Genomic DNA, 19,411 nt, shown 5'->3' with positions numbered 1-19,411 from the left:
AGGATATGTCAAACCTTTGCAGTCTTTACTTTGAACGACTAAAAACACTGAACAAAATATATTTTCTCCATACAAATATTTTGTAAGATTCCATGGCTAGAATAAATATTTCAAAGAAGATACCGTTTAAAAGCTTCAATGTGTGTATTGATTCTCTTAGCAATATAATGATAATTAATTCTCTACTACATGGTGTTTGTTATACCTGGTAACTAAAATATGCCGAAGTCTTACATTGGTGTTGACAATACCCTATGGAAATTTGTAAGCTAAATATTCTTCGTGTTCGTCCAATATCATAGAATCCTAAAACGAAATGTAGTGAAGACCACTTAAAAAGTACCGTTGACACCAGGGATCTTACTATTGCTATAGCTTGCTAACCTAACTGTATTTGAAACGTGAGTTGATGTGTTGTTTTAGTTATGTTATTAATCAAATCTTATTTGAACATCGGTAAACTACTTCCAAATTCAGCGTTGTTTTGTATTACAATGTATATGCTCTGTAAAGTGAGTTAAAGGCCTCACACAAATGATGTGTGAAATAAAAGAATAGAGTTGTTTTTAATATTGAAATATATTAATCTATTTTCAGAAAAAAATGGTATGTTCAGATCTGCCTATTAATATTGATTGTTGTATTTGAATCAACCTTTCCAAAATTTGCATATACACAATACACCTTTAAGCTCTATCCACGGCGAAAGTGTTTATATTTGATAACCCCAATCCAAAAACTCTTTATCCGAAAGATCTTCTTCCATGGATACCAAAGTGTTATTGTTTATCAATCCATTGTTTAAGCATTTCTGGAATGCAATGAGCCAGCTTATTCCAAGGGGATAGCAGTGTATTGTTGTCAAAAAGCCTAAATAACTGATATTCTATATAGAGAATACGTGTTCTGTTACTTTGATAAGAAATAAACGAGCACTAGCATTCAAATAAATTCACAAAGAGCGTATTATCCATAAGATGAATTAGGATACATTCAAAGTATAATCTTAACATATCAAAACTAGAGACTTCATAGACTGACATATCAAGAAAAGAGACTCCATGATAAGTCACAAAATAGAGAGAACAACAACTATTACACGTAATACTGAATAAGATCTATTATTAGTGTATCCTGGTTCCCGGGACTATGTTCCAGGTATTAGCTACTAGCAATACTCTCTCACGAGATATTTGTATATGTGTAACATACTGAATATTGCGATCAGTCTATTATTAGTCCTACTCTTCTATATGGTTTATTATTTACAGTCAACATTATATAAAACGAGATAAAATAGTTCAGAATAAATGTTGTTATAAAAACTCAGGATAATTTTACTTAACCGCAGTGACAAATGGTGATTACACTACGAAAGTGCATTACAATAAGTGAAGGTTATGTCAGTTAACCCATATGAATTAAGAAAAGGAAGTATAAGCGAGATAACGATGAAACAATGTTATGACATCTAGGGACACCTATACACAGATGATACGTACATAATTCTGTACTTTAACGCGGTTTTTTTAAAAGTTTTGTGCAAATTTAAGTTAATTTTCTTTGTATTTGTGTAGACACATATCCTACCGAGCAAACGAACAAAACATAAATAAAACAAACACAAGAACAATTCATTTATAATGTTATTGTTTCTTCGTTATATTATTTTTTCATGTTTTTCACAGCATTGTCAATAATGGCCATTAACCTTACCATTCTGAGATATCGTCGTTCAGAAAACATTGTCTACTTAATCATTTTCAAAAGAATGTGTGGTCATCGTTCGGGAATTAACACCACCAAATTCCCTACAGTCTATCAACACCTTTATCAACATGATCATTCAATCCTCTCTATGAAAGTTCGTATTTTAGAATAAAAATTACTATTCTACGAACAGACCCCTTCTAAGTAAAAACTATCGTAGGGAAAGAGAGGTGTACTGGATACGCAAACTAGGTACTGCAATACCTTACGGCTGCAATGACAACATCAAAAGTATAGGAAACTTTTCAGGCCAATATAACAATAGCATTAATGTGGTGAATTTATTTGACAAAAATCCAAGACGGGGAAGGAGTAATAGCCATCGCCAATATACGTCATCTAAGTTACAAGATGTCTCCATAGATGGTCTCCTTCCTTTCATACAAAAACTTCTTGGACTTCATCACATTAGAAACACATTTTATTCTATACCTCTCACACTACTACACTCCCTTTAGAAAACAAGTCTTGACACTCCTGTTTCTGATCCCACCTCATCATGACTTGTTGCCATCATTTTGGATATTGATTTCCAAAGACTCTTTAAACAAGTCTAAAAGTGTGAAAAGTCAAGATGAAAAAAAACCGAATTTCTTCCACTACCGCTTGTCAACAAAGGTATAGATTTAATTAATTTGGCTAATATCCTCCATCACAAAAACGTCACCAACAAAAATTCTCCCATATTTTAAAGACGAATCCATACCAATTACTTCATATTTATATACTTTACCCATTGCATCAAAAATTTTCAATTAGAAGATTGTTGCAGAACCTCGAGATTGAGGACTTCAAGGCTAAACCACATGACTGTTCTTGTAACAACTTTCCATTCAAATATGGTCCTTCTGGTTACTTCGTTACGGGAGATTGAACCATCATCGAAAACGAATCTCTGCGTAATGTCCTTTCTAAAGGTCCCAAGTACCGTGAACCATGCTCCATAAATTTGATTTATAACTTTTAAGTTCTTATGGATGCCGTCGAGGACTATGCAAGAAAATGAATAAAACGAGAACAAGAAGACATTTATTCTCTGTCAGAGTCGTTAAAGGCCGTTAGGTCTTTAATTTTGAAACGAATGAAAGTTTTATGTAGGTCAATGAGTGCCAAAACTACATCAGTTTTCAAAGACTCCGATGTAGCAAAAATATTGTCTACTATACATGACAAATATGTTATCGTACCAACAGACAAAGACCAAACATTGTTTTTGTCAGCAAAACGTTTTACATCAAATGTTTATTATCAGAGGTAGACGTAGAAAATAAAAGCAGTGATAAGACCTATACTGCTACCACACTCTCCAAAGAAGAGATTGTGAAAAACCATAAATCTGTGCTATCCTCTTTTAGTCTCTCTACCAAGGAGGATGATTGTTATTTACCGTCTATGTACTGGTTTCCTAAACTCCACAAGAATCCATACAAACACCGTTTCATAGTTGGATCTGCAAAATGTACCACCAAACCTCTTTCAAAACTTTTAACTTCTATACTCACAACTGTCAAAGAGGGTCTGCAGTCCTACCACAACACTTGTTACTCCCGTAGTGGTATTAATTCAATGTGGATCCTGAAAAATTCGAAAGATCTTTTGGAGACAATCAGTTCAAGACTATTATCTGAATATAATAGCATTAAAACCTATGATTTTTCAACTCTGTATACTTCTATTCCCCATATTTAGATAATATCCCGACTTAAAAATACTATACATCGTTTTTTTTTTTGTTTTTTGTTTTTTGTTTTTTGTTTTTTTTTGGGGGGGGGGGCTTTCAAAAAACGATAGTACACCTAGATACAAATGTATAGTTCTTAGTAGAGATTCCTCATACTTTGTAAGAAATAATTCCAAATATTCTTACAAATATACAGAGGAAGATGTTTAAACAATGCTGGAATTTTTAATCGACAATATATTTGTCCAGTGTGATGGACGTGTTTTTCAATAAACGGTCGGCATTCTAACGGGAACAAATTGTGCTCCTTTGCTTGCTGACCTATTCCTTCACTCTTATGAGGCTGACTTGATAACTGATTTGATCCAAAAGAAAGAATATCGTTTGGCTATATCCTTTAATCTCACTTTCCACTATATAGATGACATATTATCTTTAAACAATCCTAATTTCGGGGATTTGATACATCGCATCTACACCAAAGAACTTGCAATAAAGGATACTACAGACACTATAAGGTCAGCCTCATATCTTGACCTACACTTAGAAATCGATGGTAAATGAAAACTTTACGACAAACGTGATGACTTTTCATTCAGAATTGTCAACTTTGGCAGCATCCCTTCAGCACCTGCGTATGAACTGTTCATATCACAACTTTTAGTTACTTTATGTTCTTTGTTGCGTATGTCTGTTTTCCATGTCTGGGCTTTGTCCCTGAATTGCATTCTTTTGATTACCCTATAACCTTGGTTTCCTTGATTACCCTTTAAAAGACTAACCATACAAATAAGAAAACTGCTTTGCCGCAACTCAAATTATTAATTATGGGTGAGTCATTTTCTGATCTATCTGTTCACACAAAGCACAAAAATAGAACATGATACACCTTAACGTCAGGTTTTGAACCGTGACGGGGTTTTATCAAACATAAATTTTTGCGGTTTTGATATAAAGTTTTTTAAAAACAACAATCGTACAGAACGTAAATTTTGTTCATCATTCCTCTATGCAGAAAGTGACAAGATATGTAGGTCTACTAGCGAGGCATCTTAAATAAGGTGGTATCAACTCAAGTTTAAAAAAATAGTTTCATAAAGGTATGCTAGTAAACGATTTAGTTATGTATTTATTTATTTATTTGTTGAGAATAATCGTTTCCAACGCTGATATCGAAAGTATAAACTCGTCAGATATTGGGATAATGTTTCTAGGTGATAAGGGCATTCACTTTGACAGATTACTAATATGATAAAAAAAATAAAATAATTAACCAAAAATTGACTACGAATGCCGGAGAACGCATATATTTAACGAACGAACGGAACTTGTTCCGCACATGGTTCAAATCGTCATGCGTTCCTGACGCGAGCAAACATTAAGGTAACACCCTATACATTACTGCTATCTCAAAACATATTCTTAGAATGATAATACCATTAAAACTACAAGCATTAGAGACACATCTGTCTATAATTACAATGTAAAAAAGTAGAGGTTTGCTTTTCTATAAAGGACAAATTTAAATAAATATTGAAATGAATTTGGGAAGACAAAATTGTTTATTTTGGTGTTTTTTGTTTTTTTTTTTCGTGGTATGATTCCTATGCAATAGTGTACATGTGGTGTGAAGTGGAATAATACTAACATTGGACAATAATCAGAAAGACAAACTAAATTACAATATTAATTCAATATATGCGTTCAAAAAATGCTGCAACTGTTCAATGTTCAAGACGCAAAAAAAAGAAGAAAACAGCAGAAGAAAACCCTAAAAAGATCATGCTTTCGGAACCTGACTCTATTCACTTATGTTTTGCTCTGATTAAGTTTGGCATATTCATGCTCAACTGAAATGTCAGCGGTATTAGTACATGCATATGCTTCGACTCTTTCTCCATTCTGCAGGTCTGTGTAAGGATGAAGTTCCGAGTAATCATGCCGTTCTGTGCGATCATGAAGTACTGTGTAATCACGGCGTTCTGTGTGATCATGTAGTTCTGTGTAATCATGACGTTCTCTGCAGGTGTGATTATGAAGTTCTGCGTAATCATGACGTTTAGTATGATCACGAATTTCCGTGTAATCAGGAATCTCCGTGTAATCATTCACATCATTGGTCCTTTCAATAATATTAACGGACTGGCGCACAAACTGTCTCCTTGGATTAATTTCACTTTGTGTAGAAATTGTCGGGTCGTTATTCCCAGTGAAGGCTTTGGGTTCTCTGTGTTTTGTAACAAGCTCGTTCTTGTATGTAACAGGATCATCGCGTATTTTGTCATTTTGGTCAGCTCTTTGAGTTTGTGGTGTGCTTTCAATTTTTTGCCTCCAATTAAACAAAAATTAAACACTTTACTTTTGTCTAGTGGATAAAGAAATAAAATATCAGACAAATATGCTGAAGATGTCATTTTTCAAGATGTGAGGATCCAGTATAGGTTTATAAAGAAATATTTATTGGACTTTACCGCTTGAATCTGTTTTAACAATAATGTGAATGATGTAAACAAAAAAGTCCCTGGCGAAACTGAATACCTAAACAATATTATAGTATTACAGGACGAAGTGTCAATTACGTCATATATATTAATATGCTCTTAAACACGAATGTATCAAAATCGTTCTGTCGCGAATGACGTATGCAATTTGAATTTTAAACATAGGCGGACATCATGTGTCAGAAGTCTCGAAAATTCCCAGAGGTCAAAACATTTCGGCAAAGCGATGACAAGCGGTGCAGTATCAACAAAGTAAAATGTTAATTAAGTGTAGGATACAGAGAAATCTTATACTATTGACGTCATAATTTGTTATGGAAACAACAAAAGAGACATAACTTCGCTATAGAGCAATCAGGTTTTACCGAAAATGCAAAATAGAAAATTATCAAACCACAAATTATAGAAAATGAGTTGTTTGATATATTCATTAACAGGTTAATACTTGTACCAAAAATATACGTTGCTTCGACATGTTATTGAATGTGCAGTAACCACCGTTGATACACATCCCATGGTTGCTATTTATGGCAAGTATCAAGAAACGTTCAATATTAAACTTCTGATTGTTCATTACTAGGAAGTAATCACTGATCACATGGCGTACATAATACTTTTCATGACATTGGTTAATAAAATAAAAAAGTTGTGTAACAAAAGTTGTCAGTTGTATCATTTGCTCATATGAAATACAATTGCACATTTTTGTGTGTTCGTTCTTAATCGTGACTATGTAAGTAAGTTACATTTGTTTAAATTTGCCAACCTGAATTGTAGTTTGATAGAATCTTATTTTTGGAATGGTAAATGTGCTAAACCTAATGAAAAATTAAGCCTTTTTGTCCAAATTTATAAGTAACGGGTATTTTATGTTTTAAACCATGTAGATAATGCAAAATGTTATATCAACTATATATGTATTCTAAACTTTTGACATGTCTTCTTTTAATCACTTCAAAATAAAAGTGAAATTGGTATTTTATTGTGACGTCATCTGTGAAATGTGGGGACAGTTTTACAATAAATACAGTGTAGTCATATGTAAGTCCATTGTTTTCCAACTGTTGTAAACCACTATTTTACCACTGACTGATACAAATCTCGACTAAATGATGCAGGTGTACAAGACAACAATAGTGCAAGAAGTTGAACCTATACATATAAATTAGAAAATTTGTATTTTTCCAGTGCAAATATCATTTATGTAATGGACCGTATTGCACGACATTATGGCCATATTTATTTACTTATTTGTTGGAATATAATGGTTTTTGTTTACATTAGATAATATAAATAATCACCTTGCGAAATAAACTGTGACTAATACAGATAGAACAACGACAATTACTCCACCTATGGCACCTATTATTGTTCCTAAAACAGGTAATAATGAAATAAATTATACAACATCAGAATAATTGCAGACAACAAAAAGAAGTAAGCGAGCAATAGACTATAATATTGCGATATCAAAAGTAAAGAGTTTCTTCATTATGAAACTAATAATAGAGAGTGACATTTCATTCCAAAAGCAAGGTTATGAATTTTATATGTATTGATTGTTGTGAAATTTGTTTTTATTTCACATTGAATCTTATTACAAATACTATAATGAAAAAAGCAAATTAAATCAAAATAGGAAGGCAGTATAACCAGCCAGGTTATGTTTAAAAAATAAAAATTAAAAGTGACAGGTACCTATATTTATTGAGCTATTCATATTTTCACTTTCATTTTTTGTATAGCCTAAAATAAAGACAAAACGATTATTTATCTGCCTTGCAATTCGATAACTAAGGTACATGAAATTCTAAGATCGCGTTTTTTACCATGTTTACAGGAGAACTATGTTTGTTTTAATTGTTTATAATTTGTAGCTTGCTCGAACTGATGGGCGGCTTTCAAATGAAAACAAATTTGGTTCCGCTACTCGCTGACATTTTCATTCAATCTCATGAAGCTTACTTCATAGGTGATTTTAGCCAAAAGAAGGTGAAAGAAACACACTTTGATCAGTTTCTTTGGTTTGGACTTCCCCTGTGTGGATGGCGTTTTGCCTATGGACAATCCTAGATTCGGGGATTTTTTAATACATTCCGGGGAGCTTGAGGTAGATAAAGCACACATTAGACACCTCAGATCAAGCATCAAGGCTAAACCTACTCTCATGAATCGATGGAAAGGGAAAATCCATAACCAAACTTGCGCAATGAGTTCTCGTTCCGTATCGTCAACTTCCCTTCCTGTGGTAATATATTTTAAATACCTATGTATGACATTTTCATATCTCTAAACGCCAGAGCTTACCATATTACACGAACTTTTCATCCCACGCAAATGACGCTGAAAGATTGAAGTCATCTCTACAATAGTTTTATAGTCGTCGTCATGAAGTGATCGTTACAGCTTTTTTATCTGCTTTCAGGACAATCGATTTTGCCATCGTGCCATGGTTTTCCCGGCCCGGGACATTTTATGAGCAATTGTATGGGTGTTTCTAGAAAAGCAGAGGACGCTTTCGCTAGCGGTGCTCTTGATCCATTCTCACACTCTTAGTGGAATCAATTAACTTGTGTTTGCTCAATTAATTTTGTTTCTTTTTGAGTGTTATTTAGGTTATTGCATGCATGTTCATAGATGTGTGTGTGTGTGTATTGGCCTTGTTTTTTCTTTACCTGATTATACATGTATGAGTTTTGACACCTGTCGAATAACTACCTTTATATATATATATATGTATTTATTATTGGTTTTCAACAACAGATGAACGCAAAATATTTCTTAAATCATGCCACTTCCTTTAACATGGTTTCATTTCCACAACAAGAAACACTACTTGAAACTTACCTATTGGATTCGTCCTACATACAAACCATTCCAACTTAGCAGAGCAATTGATATCAGTTACCTCAATGGTTGTGTTTAAATCAATCCTTTTCCCAGCACGACAAGACAAAGGTTGACCTAATTCCTTCCGTTCTAAAGCGAGATTGAAATTATATAGATGGAGATATGTATTAAAACCAATATTTAACTGAAATTTGTTTCTATGTTATGGAAATGAAGACATGGTGTAACATCCATTTTTTTGGCCGATGTGAAAATAATATGATCATCATGTGATAATCATTGTTTTTGAAGCAGAGACGCTACAAAGCCTTGGGTTGTGAAATCATTAAATTAACAAAGGCAAAATAATTTCTCGGTAAGTATTTCGAATGTGATGTTTTATGTTACGTATATATTTGGAATTTACGAGATAATGTCTTCTATCACAGTAAAGACGTTTTTATGATATTGCACGGTTATCTTTTGATATGATATTTCGAAGCTTCTGTTCTGGTATATTTATAATAAGCAATTTTAAGTGGGAATCCTAAGTAAAAAGAAATAATACATACATTTATGAAATTAAGCATATAATAAAATTATGTTTACGTGAAATTAACTCTTTTTGTGATTGATTTTATACAGTTAAAAATGCAAATTTAGGAATTAAAAATTTCGATTCTTCAAACCTTTAAAGTAGTATACTTCTATCTCTCCACGCATAGTATTGGTCCATGCCAGTTGATCAACATTGCACACGGGTACGGACGATGACAAGAGTAGTTTGCCCTCTTTCCTGCATAACATTTCAGCTTCATAAAAGGACATGCCCGTTGTGATTTCTCTGTTTGGAGTCGTACCATTTTCTTAAATAGAACATTAGATGTTACACATATGAAACACTCAAAGGACGTCTAATGGCGGTTTTACATGTGGCAATCCATCTTTGTATTGAAATGATAATATCAAACGCAATATGAAGAGAAAGTATCATTATTGACCAAGATCAAGTACGTTGGATATTCGATGTTAGATATTCGACATTCAATTTTTTCAATAACAAACTGAATACGGAATGGTAAAATTTTACAGTTTGATATTCAGTTTTTGCATGTGTTTAATGTTAGATACCCTGTATTGGTTTATTGTACTCTTTTGAGTGTTAACAAATATACATCCAAGACCTTGTGCAGCATTGTTAAAAGTTACTCTATTTATATGTACATGTATATGTTACTTGCATTACGGGTTAGCATACATGTGTTGTTTCGTTTTTATTTTCAGTTTACCTTTATCTTGCTGAAGTATATGGGTCAAATATTTCTTTGTGTCTGTGTATAATGTTGTTTTGGGGCCAGCTGTATCGTGCCCTCTAAGGGTTTTCTCGTCATTCATTGAAAACCCATCCCGGAGGGGTTTTTGTCTTCCTGACATGTTCGCCATGTCAATTATCGATATTTGTAACTACTATAAAAAATATTATACGAGTCTTTTTGTACAGATAACTCGTATTGATCTACCCGTTTATGTCAAAAAGAAAAGCAAATATTATTATGCATGATATCTATCGATTTATATATATTTTTTATACGTAGCTTACGCTCCCAATTTTGTAATAGTCTTGATGGGCATTTACTTTTATATTACAATGATTTTACTGGGAGTAAGTCAATAGTGTTTGCTATCAAATATTTTAGATTTGTTCGATGAAACCCCTGATTTGAACTTCAAATTTCGTTTCATTTGATATGTACATGCGAATAGAAATTTTAGTTAACATCTTACTTACGACACACAGTCCGTATTGTGGAATTCTTTCTTGAACATTTCTCAGCATGGTATTCAATTTTCCCCTGTTTACATTTTGCTAACAGACAGATTTCGTTTGCAATTATGTCTTTATCCTGGTAATAAACATCTAGTCCTTAAAAAGCAAAACAACTTTATATAGGTGCGTGCAAAATGGAATCATTTTCAATCATGATCATATCGTATTCTGTAAAATTGTAAGCAAAGTAAAAAAGGGCTATAAGGTTGATGGTATACTATGCGATTATTGTATAGATATTCGAGATTTATGCTAAAATTGGAATTCAATTATTCAATAGCTTACGAATAAAATGTATATACTACCCGGGAAAGTGTTCTTCTATATTCATGCAAACTTCTTTTATTTATATACCAATGTCCATATAAAATTCAGACACTGCCTATAGTAGAGGTGCATAAAAGCCCCTTGACAAACGATGCTTTTTTGGTCTACATATTCTATACTTTTACATAATAGTCCTTTTGAGAAAACCATACATTATTCTCCCACTCAAATCAACCAAATTAAACCAAATAAAGAACGATAACCCTTTCAAATTGCATTTTTTTTGTACTTTCATACATCTCTAATTTCATATTTATATTTCGAAAGTGCAGTAATCCCATGATAAACTACGACTGATTATGTGATGTGTAATAGTTTCTGAAATAGAATTGAAAGTTATTTCAATTGATTTCTGACATGCATGAATCACCTCCTGTCTGATTATTTTTTAATGTTATTTAAAAGCAAATAAAGGCCTATATGTAATCGAATACATCATGAGTGTGAAGGTTTGGTTGATTAATATGATAAACACTAATGATGTTCGCTTCTTATGATAAGTCATTTTTGTCAGACTTTCGGACTCCTCTGGTTTTATCTATTTCTTAGCAGAAAAACAAATTTGCCTAGTAAAACCCACTTTTTTCATAATTTAATTAAAGACACCTTGAAATGTTATTTGAAAATATTTTTTGTATAAGATTCATGTTATGTCTTCGAGGTTTTGAATATATAGAACCTACTTACCTAAAAACCCATGGAGAATCAAGAAAAATCCTTTTCTCCCTTAACTTTCAAATACGTTCACCTGAACGATCTTAAAGTATCATTTCACATCCCCCACCTTTTGCAATCCTAGTTTCTCTAAAACAGAGCAGCGAACATCGGTGGGTATTTCTAGAAAAGCAGAGGACGCTTATCCTACAGGAGCACCTAGTCATTGCTCTCAGTAGAGCGGAGTCCGAGTTGTTCATTTACTTTTTTTTTCTTTGTATGTGTTATTTTGGTTATTTCATGATCGTTGCTGTATGTGTCTGTGAACTCAATTAAATAAGTTATGGACTGGTTGTTATATTTTTAAATAACCTCAGTCATGAGGTACACACTACACGTGCAATACATGATTAAAGTTATTTTAAACAGACAAAGAAATGTCCCAGTCATTCCTTACAATTTAATATCTTAATTCAAAATTAAAATAGTCAATCTGCAACGAACGTTATATGATGTCACATACATATGATAAATCACATATATGGAAAAGCGTAAAACAATTTCAGCCAATCAGAAAAGACGTTTCATCTAAAAATTAAATTTGATTTAAGGAGGTAGACCTAGGGTAAGGGACATAACTCTTGAAATCAGTGATAAGCTTGTATCATATTTAGTTTTACCAAAGCCTATCAAGCTTTTATTTGAAACAAAATGAAATCAGTCCAAGTTTATTTGATGCTTACATGACATTGATGTAAAATGCTGAATACAAACATTCAAATGATTTGTCATATAGTTGCGTACCTTACTTTAGGTCTAACTCCTTAACTTTTATCGGTAAAGGTTTCTCAAAATGAAAACAGATTGTAATTTTGAAAAATGATGTTTTTACTCTTAAATTCGTAAACCAGCATGTAATCAGTTGAATTTCCTATACAGCTTAAGCCGAAGTTATTCGCATGTTCTATTTCTTCTGATTTCAAACACTGAAATACTATGTGGTTCAAACCCTGAGCCTGAAAAAAAAAGTGATTTCGATAAAATATGCATAAAACTACGAAATCACATTACGAATACTTTCGATGTCCATTTTTCATTCTCATTGTCCAATAACACAAAAAATAAATCCCGAAATCAAAAAGAAAATGCAACAAGGCACTGATACATAAAACGAATTGCTCATATATGCAGAGTTAAGTAACATGATATATACTAAGATAAAAACCTATATGAAAGTCGAAATCTGAGATAGATTGAAGATGCTACACCATGTGGTTTTATAATTGCATAGATACCTATTTGTTGATTCGTGGTGCTTCAAAAACACATCGAACAAATGATGCTTTTTTGTTTAATTTACTACATTTTGCACGATATAAAACTCCTTTCTTTTTTTCAAATATGCATTTGTGAGACAACCATGTATTCATCTCCATATTACTGCAAAGGTCGACAACTCTTTCAAAGTGAAAATTTCATACAAAATCTATATGGTGTCTATCTCAAAAAGGCAAACAACCAAATGACATACTGAGAGTGATTAATATGTGATACGTTTCTGAACAAGAATTAAAAGAGTTAAATTTGGTGTCATATATGAAACACCTCCTAGCTGATTTACACAGAGACTGCTATTTACATATGATTTGTAATTATTGCAAACAAGCACACAATCTTTCAATTTCTTTGTACAACACTGCATGCGAATTTATTTGCAAAATAGGCATTTCTATAATGGAAGATCCATTATTTTGACAACCAATCAGATTTGAATTTCAATTATACATGAAGATACTTTGCCAATAATGCCATACCGCAAGGCCGAAATACGGTGATATGTTTCGGTGAAAGAATACTACACATGGTCCTAACGATGCATGAAACGTCTGCCTGGATATGTTCTTTAAGAAGCATCCTAAAAAGAAATACTGTTATTTGGCTCTGCACTTTTGAAAGCAAAAAAAAAAAAAAAAACATATTGATTACTTTATCAGATGACATGGCGAATGATCATCCCGACCATTTCATATGAACAAAATGCACTATACTCGGCGTCACATAAATAACATACTGTTAAAATTTGAATAAAAATATTTTCTACGACTTTATTGACACCTACCGTCGTTTAAATTGTCTTAAATGACTTGCTCATTCGTTTAGCCAAACGGCTTCTCCCTGAACAAGTCGCTTTTAGCTTAAATCATGCGTAACAAATCCTTACGGGAAAATCCCATACTAATATCCGCCATGTTGGTTTCTACGGGACGATTTGTTTACAAACGAAGTTCGTAAGTTCCCGTCGAACTCCGGTGACAATCGTCTGCTTGATTAACTTCTCGGTATTGTACGTTGTTCGCGTAAAATAAATCCGAGATATCCGAAATAACGCCGAAATGCATTCTGGGTTCTTCGGTTTTTGGACAAACCATTTAAACGTTAACAACATCTCCTAGCAACCCGATCACTGTAAACATGGCCGACTTTTTACAATGTAAATATTGGCACCTAGAATTAAAATCTGACCGGAATTTAACGATTCAATGTTTAGGGAGAAGCCGTTTGGCTAAACGAATGAGCAAGTCATTTAAGACAATTTAAACGACGGTAGGTCTAAATAAAGTCGTAGAAAATATTTTTATTCAAATTTTAACAGTATGTTATTTATGTGACGCCGAGTATAGTATATTTAATCTGTTAAGTAGCACGCAAGCTAAGAATCGTGAAAAATGTGATTCATGGTAGGGAAGCCAACATATTTTTATTTTTGATAATCAATTTAAAATGTCATAGTGAACAGAAATTAGCATTCGGTTTTTCATATCACCCGTGCTCTTAAAGGAGATAAAAATTATATAAAATGCACTGTAGATTTTAAAATTAAGGGAGATTACTCTGTAAATAATACTCATATACAATAGAACCTATTGGAATTTTCACTGTTGATTATCTCCTAAGAGCAGGCAGATTTGAATGAATAAATGAACGTTTCATATTATTTGGGGCGAATTTACTTCTTGTTAGAATTATAGACCCATAACACAACTTAATTATAAAAACAAAATAAAAATATGTGGCCTTTTTGGGTGTATCACATTTTTCAGAATTTGCATGATTTTTACAAAGACTACTACTTAATAACATATGAACACAAAATTACACATATTTCATCGGTTAATAGAAATAACGGACATCCTGATTTATTATTAAACAATACATAAAAAAATCTTCTTTGTTCGAACCCCCCTCGTGCTTAAGTGCCAATCTCTGTAAGAATCAGGCAGTGGGTGAAACATGGTATTCAAAAACCCACTATTTTGAAAGTTTAATTTGACCATTTTCACCACCAAACTCGAGGAAAAAAGAAAAGATTGTCAAAATTGTTTTTTTTTGTAAATTGAGATATATATTCCTTGAAATGCATGAATGAAAATGAACAATTCAAGGGTATATTACGCTGTCAAACCCATCATTATTCTAATATACTATTAAACAAATTCTTAGCAAATCCAATGATGCATAGATCAAATAATGTTTTTTTTTCAAATAGAAAAAAAAAAGAATCCTTGAGCGAAATCATATTGTCAGACTTTAGGTTTTTTTGTATGCATGTTTCTGAATTTCCCATTTTTCCTGATTCTTACGAAAACATATACTGAAGAATTTGCTCAGTATAAGCGGGCGTTTGGTTATATTGTCGATTCAGGTTCAAATTAATTGAATTTTCATGAAACCGGATATTCTTCTGAATATATTGAGGGATTGCTGGTTTATCCAAGATTCTATTTTTGACGTATTTCACTGTAGGTGAGGAAAACGCGCAATACAACTATCACGCAATCAACTGTAGCAAACAAAATATATAAGAGAAGACGACCACAAACAACAACAAAATAAAAAAAAAAAAATACAGTGTGGTTTTTGCCACTGGCTAGTGTTAGCCACACAAAAGAAGATTTAAGTCCCCTAACAAAACGTCTTGAAATAAAATTCTGATTTTTGTTCCCAATATTTCACAAGAAAATGAAAATGACGATGAAAAAACAAATGAGGATTAAAATCATTAAACCACATAATTACCAATAGGTTCAAACCATGGGGTAAGCGCCTTATACTTGATACTCCCAATCCAAAACTGGTTGTTCCGTAAACCCTCCAGAGTTTGTAGGGTTGAGTAGTCATATTCAAGTCCTAATTCCCCACATTCATTAGAAGCTTCATTCCAATCTACACCTGTCGTAAGGTTTTTTATAATAACTGTGTACGTGTAGACTTAAACAGAAAATGATGATTATGTACTTTTCTACGTTATTAGCATTTAATGTATTTGTTTTGTTTTGTTTTTGTTTTTGTTATTTTTTGTTCGTTTGTTTGTTTTTGTTGTTTGTTTTGTTTTGTTTTGTTTTTTGTTTTTTTTTGTTTTAGTTTTTAGTTTTTTTGTTTTTTATTTTTTGTTTTTGTTTTTTGTTTTTTGTGAGGGGGTTGCTGACATTTAATTTATCAGATAAATGTGCAACTTGCACTCGTAATTTCAGTAGTTTACGTTCGCAGACGATTTTGTCTAAACCGTCTATTTGTGCAAAAATCAAAATGTATCTCGTTAATATCATACACGTCTACGTTTTTCTTCGCTTGTACATTATGTATGAGAACGGAAAATTTACATTGTAAGGATGAAATTTTCGATTAGCATTGAACTCAATTTGATATTACTCTCCGAATCAGACTCAGGTGCTGATTTCAATTGACTATATAGGTCATAAACCACACACACACACATATATATATACAGAAAGGTCTGAAAAATTCCCAGCGATGCAAATTTTTGGTCGTTCCCTCCGTGGGACTCGAACTCGTACCGCTATGGCAACACCGCCTGCACAAAGTCCAGCGCCTTAGACCACTCGGCCAGCTAGGCTATATATATATATACATGTTTGTGTGTGTGTTTGTGTGTGTGTGTGTGTGTGTGTGTGTGAATTTTTCAGGCCTTGCAAACATTTTCTTCAATTCATACATGTAAGCTTCATTTACATCGAACGAGCGAGTGATTAAAAATTTGTAATTTCCTGCCACGCTTACCATGTTTACCATGTTTACAGTTGTTATTCATGTTGTTAACCAATTAAATACTTGTTGATTTACGAATGTTATTCATATTTTAAAAAATTAGTTGGTAGTGTTCAACTAATCATTATGGTAGTGATATGGATAACCCAATGACTTGATGACTGAAGGGGAGGTCCTTGATGACGTAGTTGATGTTGGGAGAATTTAGGGTGTTGTATCATTATTTTTTATGGATTTATTCATGGGAGAAACACATTCCCCCTCATTTCTTTTGGGGATTAAAGGATTTCTCCACTCTTAATAGTTAAATTTTAGATTTTAACCCACTTGCTAAAGCTCGTGGGTTAAAATCTTATATTGAGCTATCTCGAATGGAGAAATCCTGTAATTCCTTTGAGACTGAAGGTAGAATCAATAAATCTTCCCTATTTAATTTGATCCGATGGAGCAGTGTAGCGAATAGAGTCGTAATTTAATTTGAATCGATCCTCTATCCTACATAATAATACCTAGATGAGCTGTCCCGTACTATCATACAACGTGTACTAAGTTACAGCCTCATATTAAACCAACGATAATGAAAGACCCGGCCAGCGAAAGCTATATTATATATAGATTAGCTGGCCGAGTGGTCTAGCGCGCTGGACTATGTGCTGGCGGCGTTGCCATAGATGTCACAGCGGTACGAGTTCGGACAATTCGCAAATTTGACAGTTCTAAAAAATTGAGAGAAACTTGTGGAACGAAAGCAATACCCGTACTTGCTTGTAACCAGTTGTTTTGATTGAGAAAAATCGCTAGAAATGAGAGAAACTCGTGGAACGAAAACATTACCCGCACTTCGGGTCATAACGGTTACGAAAGAGTAATCATATCACGGAAATAAAGATATTAGCGGAAGTCAACCGATTTTACAGGAAATCGCATTCGTGCTATTTTGAATGTTGAAAGCAAGCCAAAATCAGTGACCGAGAATATTTGAGGATTAGCGACTTCGACGACTTCAGTTTTTGATTTTTTTTTGTCTGTTGGGTTTTGGTAAGACCAATATAAAAAGTAGAAGAAAACAAAAGCAGGCTTACCTTGATTATATGATATAACGCATGCTATAAAAAATATTGCATCCATCTCGTAAATCTCTGATTCGATATTTTGTCATCGGTTATAAATAAGATTGAAACAGTAAATTGTATTTTTTTTCTGTATACAAAGAGTTTATTCATCGACATCACTATCTTTTTAAGACATATTACTTTCTTTATACTAAGGGGATATTGTGTTATAAATTGGTTTTGTCATCCGTATATGACAAACTCGGAAATAAAAAAAAACGTAACTACCACAGCCTTTAAAGTGCATATCGTCAATAACGAGATGAAAGTACTGTCTAAAACTTTTCACTGATACATGTATGATTATTATTCTTCTTTGAAATTAAAAATAAGATCCTTTGTAAAATGGCCTAGTTAATCGTTTCGTTTCTTTGTCATGCAGATCAATATGCTTATTTTTTTCTAACAATAAGACCAACGCATAAATTGGACTACATATTTATATATAATATGATATAACATTACATGCTACATCAGTTGTATTTAATTACCATTCTGTGTGGCACATCGTTTTTCTCATATTTGGTCATTTATGGCTCAAATATATTCAATACATCTTGAAAATAAGCTATCTAAATTTATACTGAAGCATCTGTGACGTAGATATTTTTGACTGCTGGTATAAGGAAATAGAGTAGGATTTTTTTCCGCCATTTTTCTATAGCGTATTTCAACTAAATTTTACCTATCAATATCTTAAAAAAGGCAAACTTTACAAACACTTTGATATTTCTGAAAGTATGAGGAATAAATACTGTCTGTCATGAACAGACCTCATTCTAAGAAATATACGAACCAGTGTAATCTGATACTTATATCTAAAGGTCTTAAACACAGTTTTTTAAAGATCTATTTAAACACCAGAATTTGCAACGAAGTATTTGACATATTTCGCGTTTTATTTAATACAAAAATACCAATTGATCATTTATAGTACACATTCCAATATGATATACACGTGTTTCAAGGAGTAAACTTTCATCAGCAACACTAGAATAAAAAAAATAGGAAAATCAATTAATTGCACACTAAACTATGGAAAGCCAAATCCATCATCAAGAGGGTAACTGTGTGCAATAAAACGAATGAAGCCTCAGTAATTAAGGTATTTTGAAATTTATAATACTACAAATTTTGATACATATGATAAATGAAATCTGATATATTTCAAGGTCAGACAGGTCTGACAACTGGGTTGATGAATATCATCGAGAGACAGCAGATTTTTTTTAATATATCTCCAAAACGGTTAGATTTAACCAAAATCTGACATGAAAATTTGTTGACTCATGTTGGAGTTACTGACCTTTTTGGACGTTTTTTTTTCTGTTCATGATGTTAAAAATCTTCTCCTCAGAAACTGCTCTACAGAATTCAATGAAAGTTGACATTTTTGTTTATAGGGTATCCTTAACGACAGATTTTTGATTGCTAAAAAATATGGCTGCCGTTTATAAAAATAGAACAATGGGGTCAGACAGCAAATTTTTGCATACATCTCAAAATCTGTTAGGTTTAGCCAATAGCTTTCAATTGCTGAAATGATCTTTATTATAAGGCTTACAAACGTGTCCAATGAATCAAATGGAGTCAAAATTATCTGACAACTCCTTGTTAGAGTTATTACCCTTAAAAGGCAAAA

The 19,411-nt window shown here is 32.7% G+C and overlaps 1 protein-coding gene and 1 long non-coding RNA gene across 4 annotated transcripts; one reads left to right on the top strand and one right to left on the bottom strand.

Annotated features, from left to right (window-relative positions):
* Positions 1-5,125: 5,125 nt before the first annotated feature.
* Positions 5,126-17,901, bottom strand: LOC148598455 (uncharacterized). Of its 3 annotated transcripts, none has more exons than XM_088562378.1 (10): positions 17,740-17,901; positions 15,668-15,859; positions 13,405-13,505; positions 12,483-12,606; positions 10,571-10,705; positions 9,471-9,647; positions 8,800-8,931; positions 7,651-7,698; positions 7,254-7,326; positions 5,126-5,780 (listed from the first exon to the last, which is right to left on the bottom strand). In XM_088562378.1, exons 1-10 carry the CDS (start codon positions 17,783-17,785, stop codon positions 5,261-5,263), a joined length of 1,548 nt encoding a protein of 515 aa, XP_088418504.1. In that variant the 5' UTR covers positions 17,786-17,901; the 3' UTR covers positions 5,126-5,260. The 3 variants fall into 3 exon arrangements, with proteins under 3 accessions (XP_088418504.1, XP_088418505.1, XP_088418506.1); XM_088562379.1 differs by having other exon boundaries at positions 15,668-15,820; XM_088562380.1 differs by having other exon boundaries at positions 5,638-5,816.
* Positions 8,847-10,915, top strand: LOC148598456 (uncharacterized). Its single transcript, XR_015918743.1, has 2 exons — positions 8,847-9,157; positions 9,507-10,915. It is a non-coding gene; the product is annotated as an uncharacterized LOC148598456 (long non-coding RNA).
* Positions 17,902-19,411: the final 1,510 nt, after the last annotated feature.

The sequence above is a fragment of the Perna viridis genome, chromosome 14, assembly GCF_037379345.1.
Source record: "Perna viridis isolate PV_CMFRI_1.1 ecotype Kerala chromosome 14, ASM3737934v1, whole genome shotgun sequence".
In the NCBI taxonomy this organism is placed as follows: Eukaryota; Metazoa; Mollusca; class Bivalvia; order Mytilida; family Mytilidae; genus Perna; species Perna viridis.
Note: the sequence above shows the minus strand (reverse complement) of the source record. Positions and strands in the feature narration are given on the sequence as shown.

Excerpts from the sequence above, each read along its gene's own strand:
- LOC148598455 (XM_088562378.1), bottom strand. The coding sequence starts at position 17,785 with ATGGATGCAATATTTTTTATAGCATGCGTTATATCATATAATCAAG. Across the intron at positions 7,699-8,799 it reads ATGTAGGACGAATCCAATAG|GCTATACAAAAAATGAAAGT; the intron begins GTAAGTTTCAAG and ends TCTTTATTTTAG. Across the intron at positions 5,781-7,253 it reads GTCACAGTTTATTTCGCAAG|GCAAAAAATTGAAAGCACAC; the intron begins GTGATTATTTAT and ends GTTTAATTGGAG.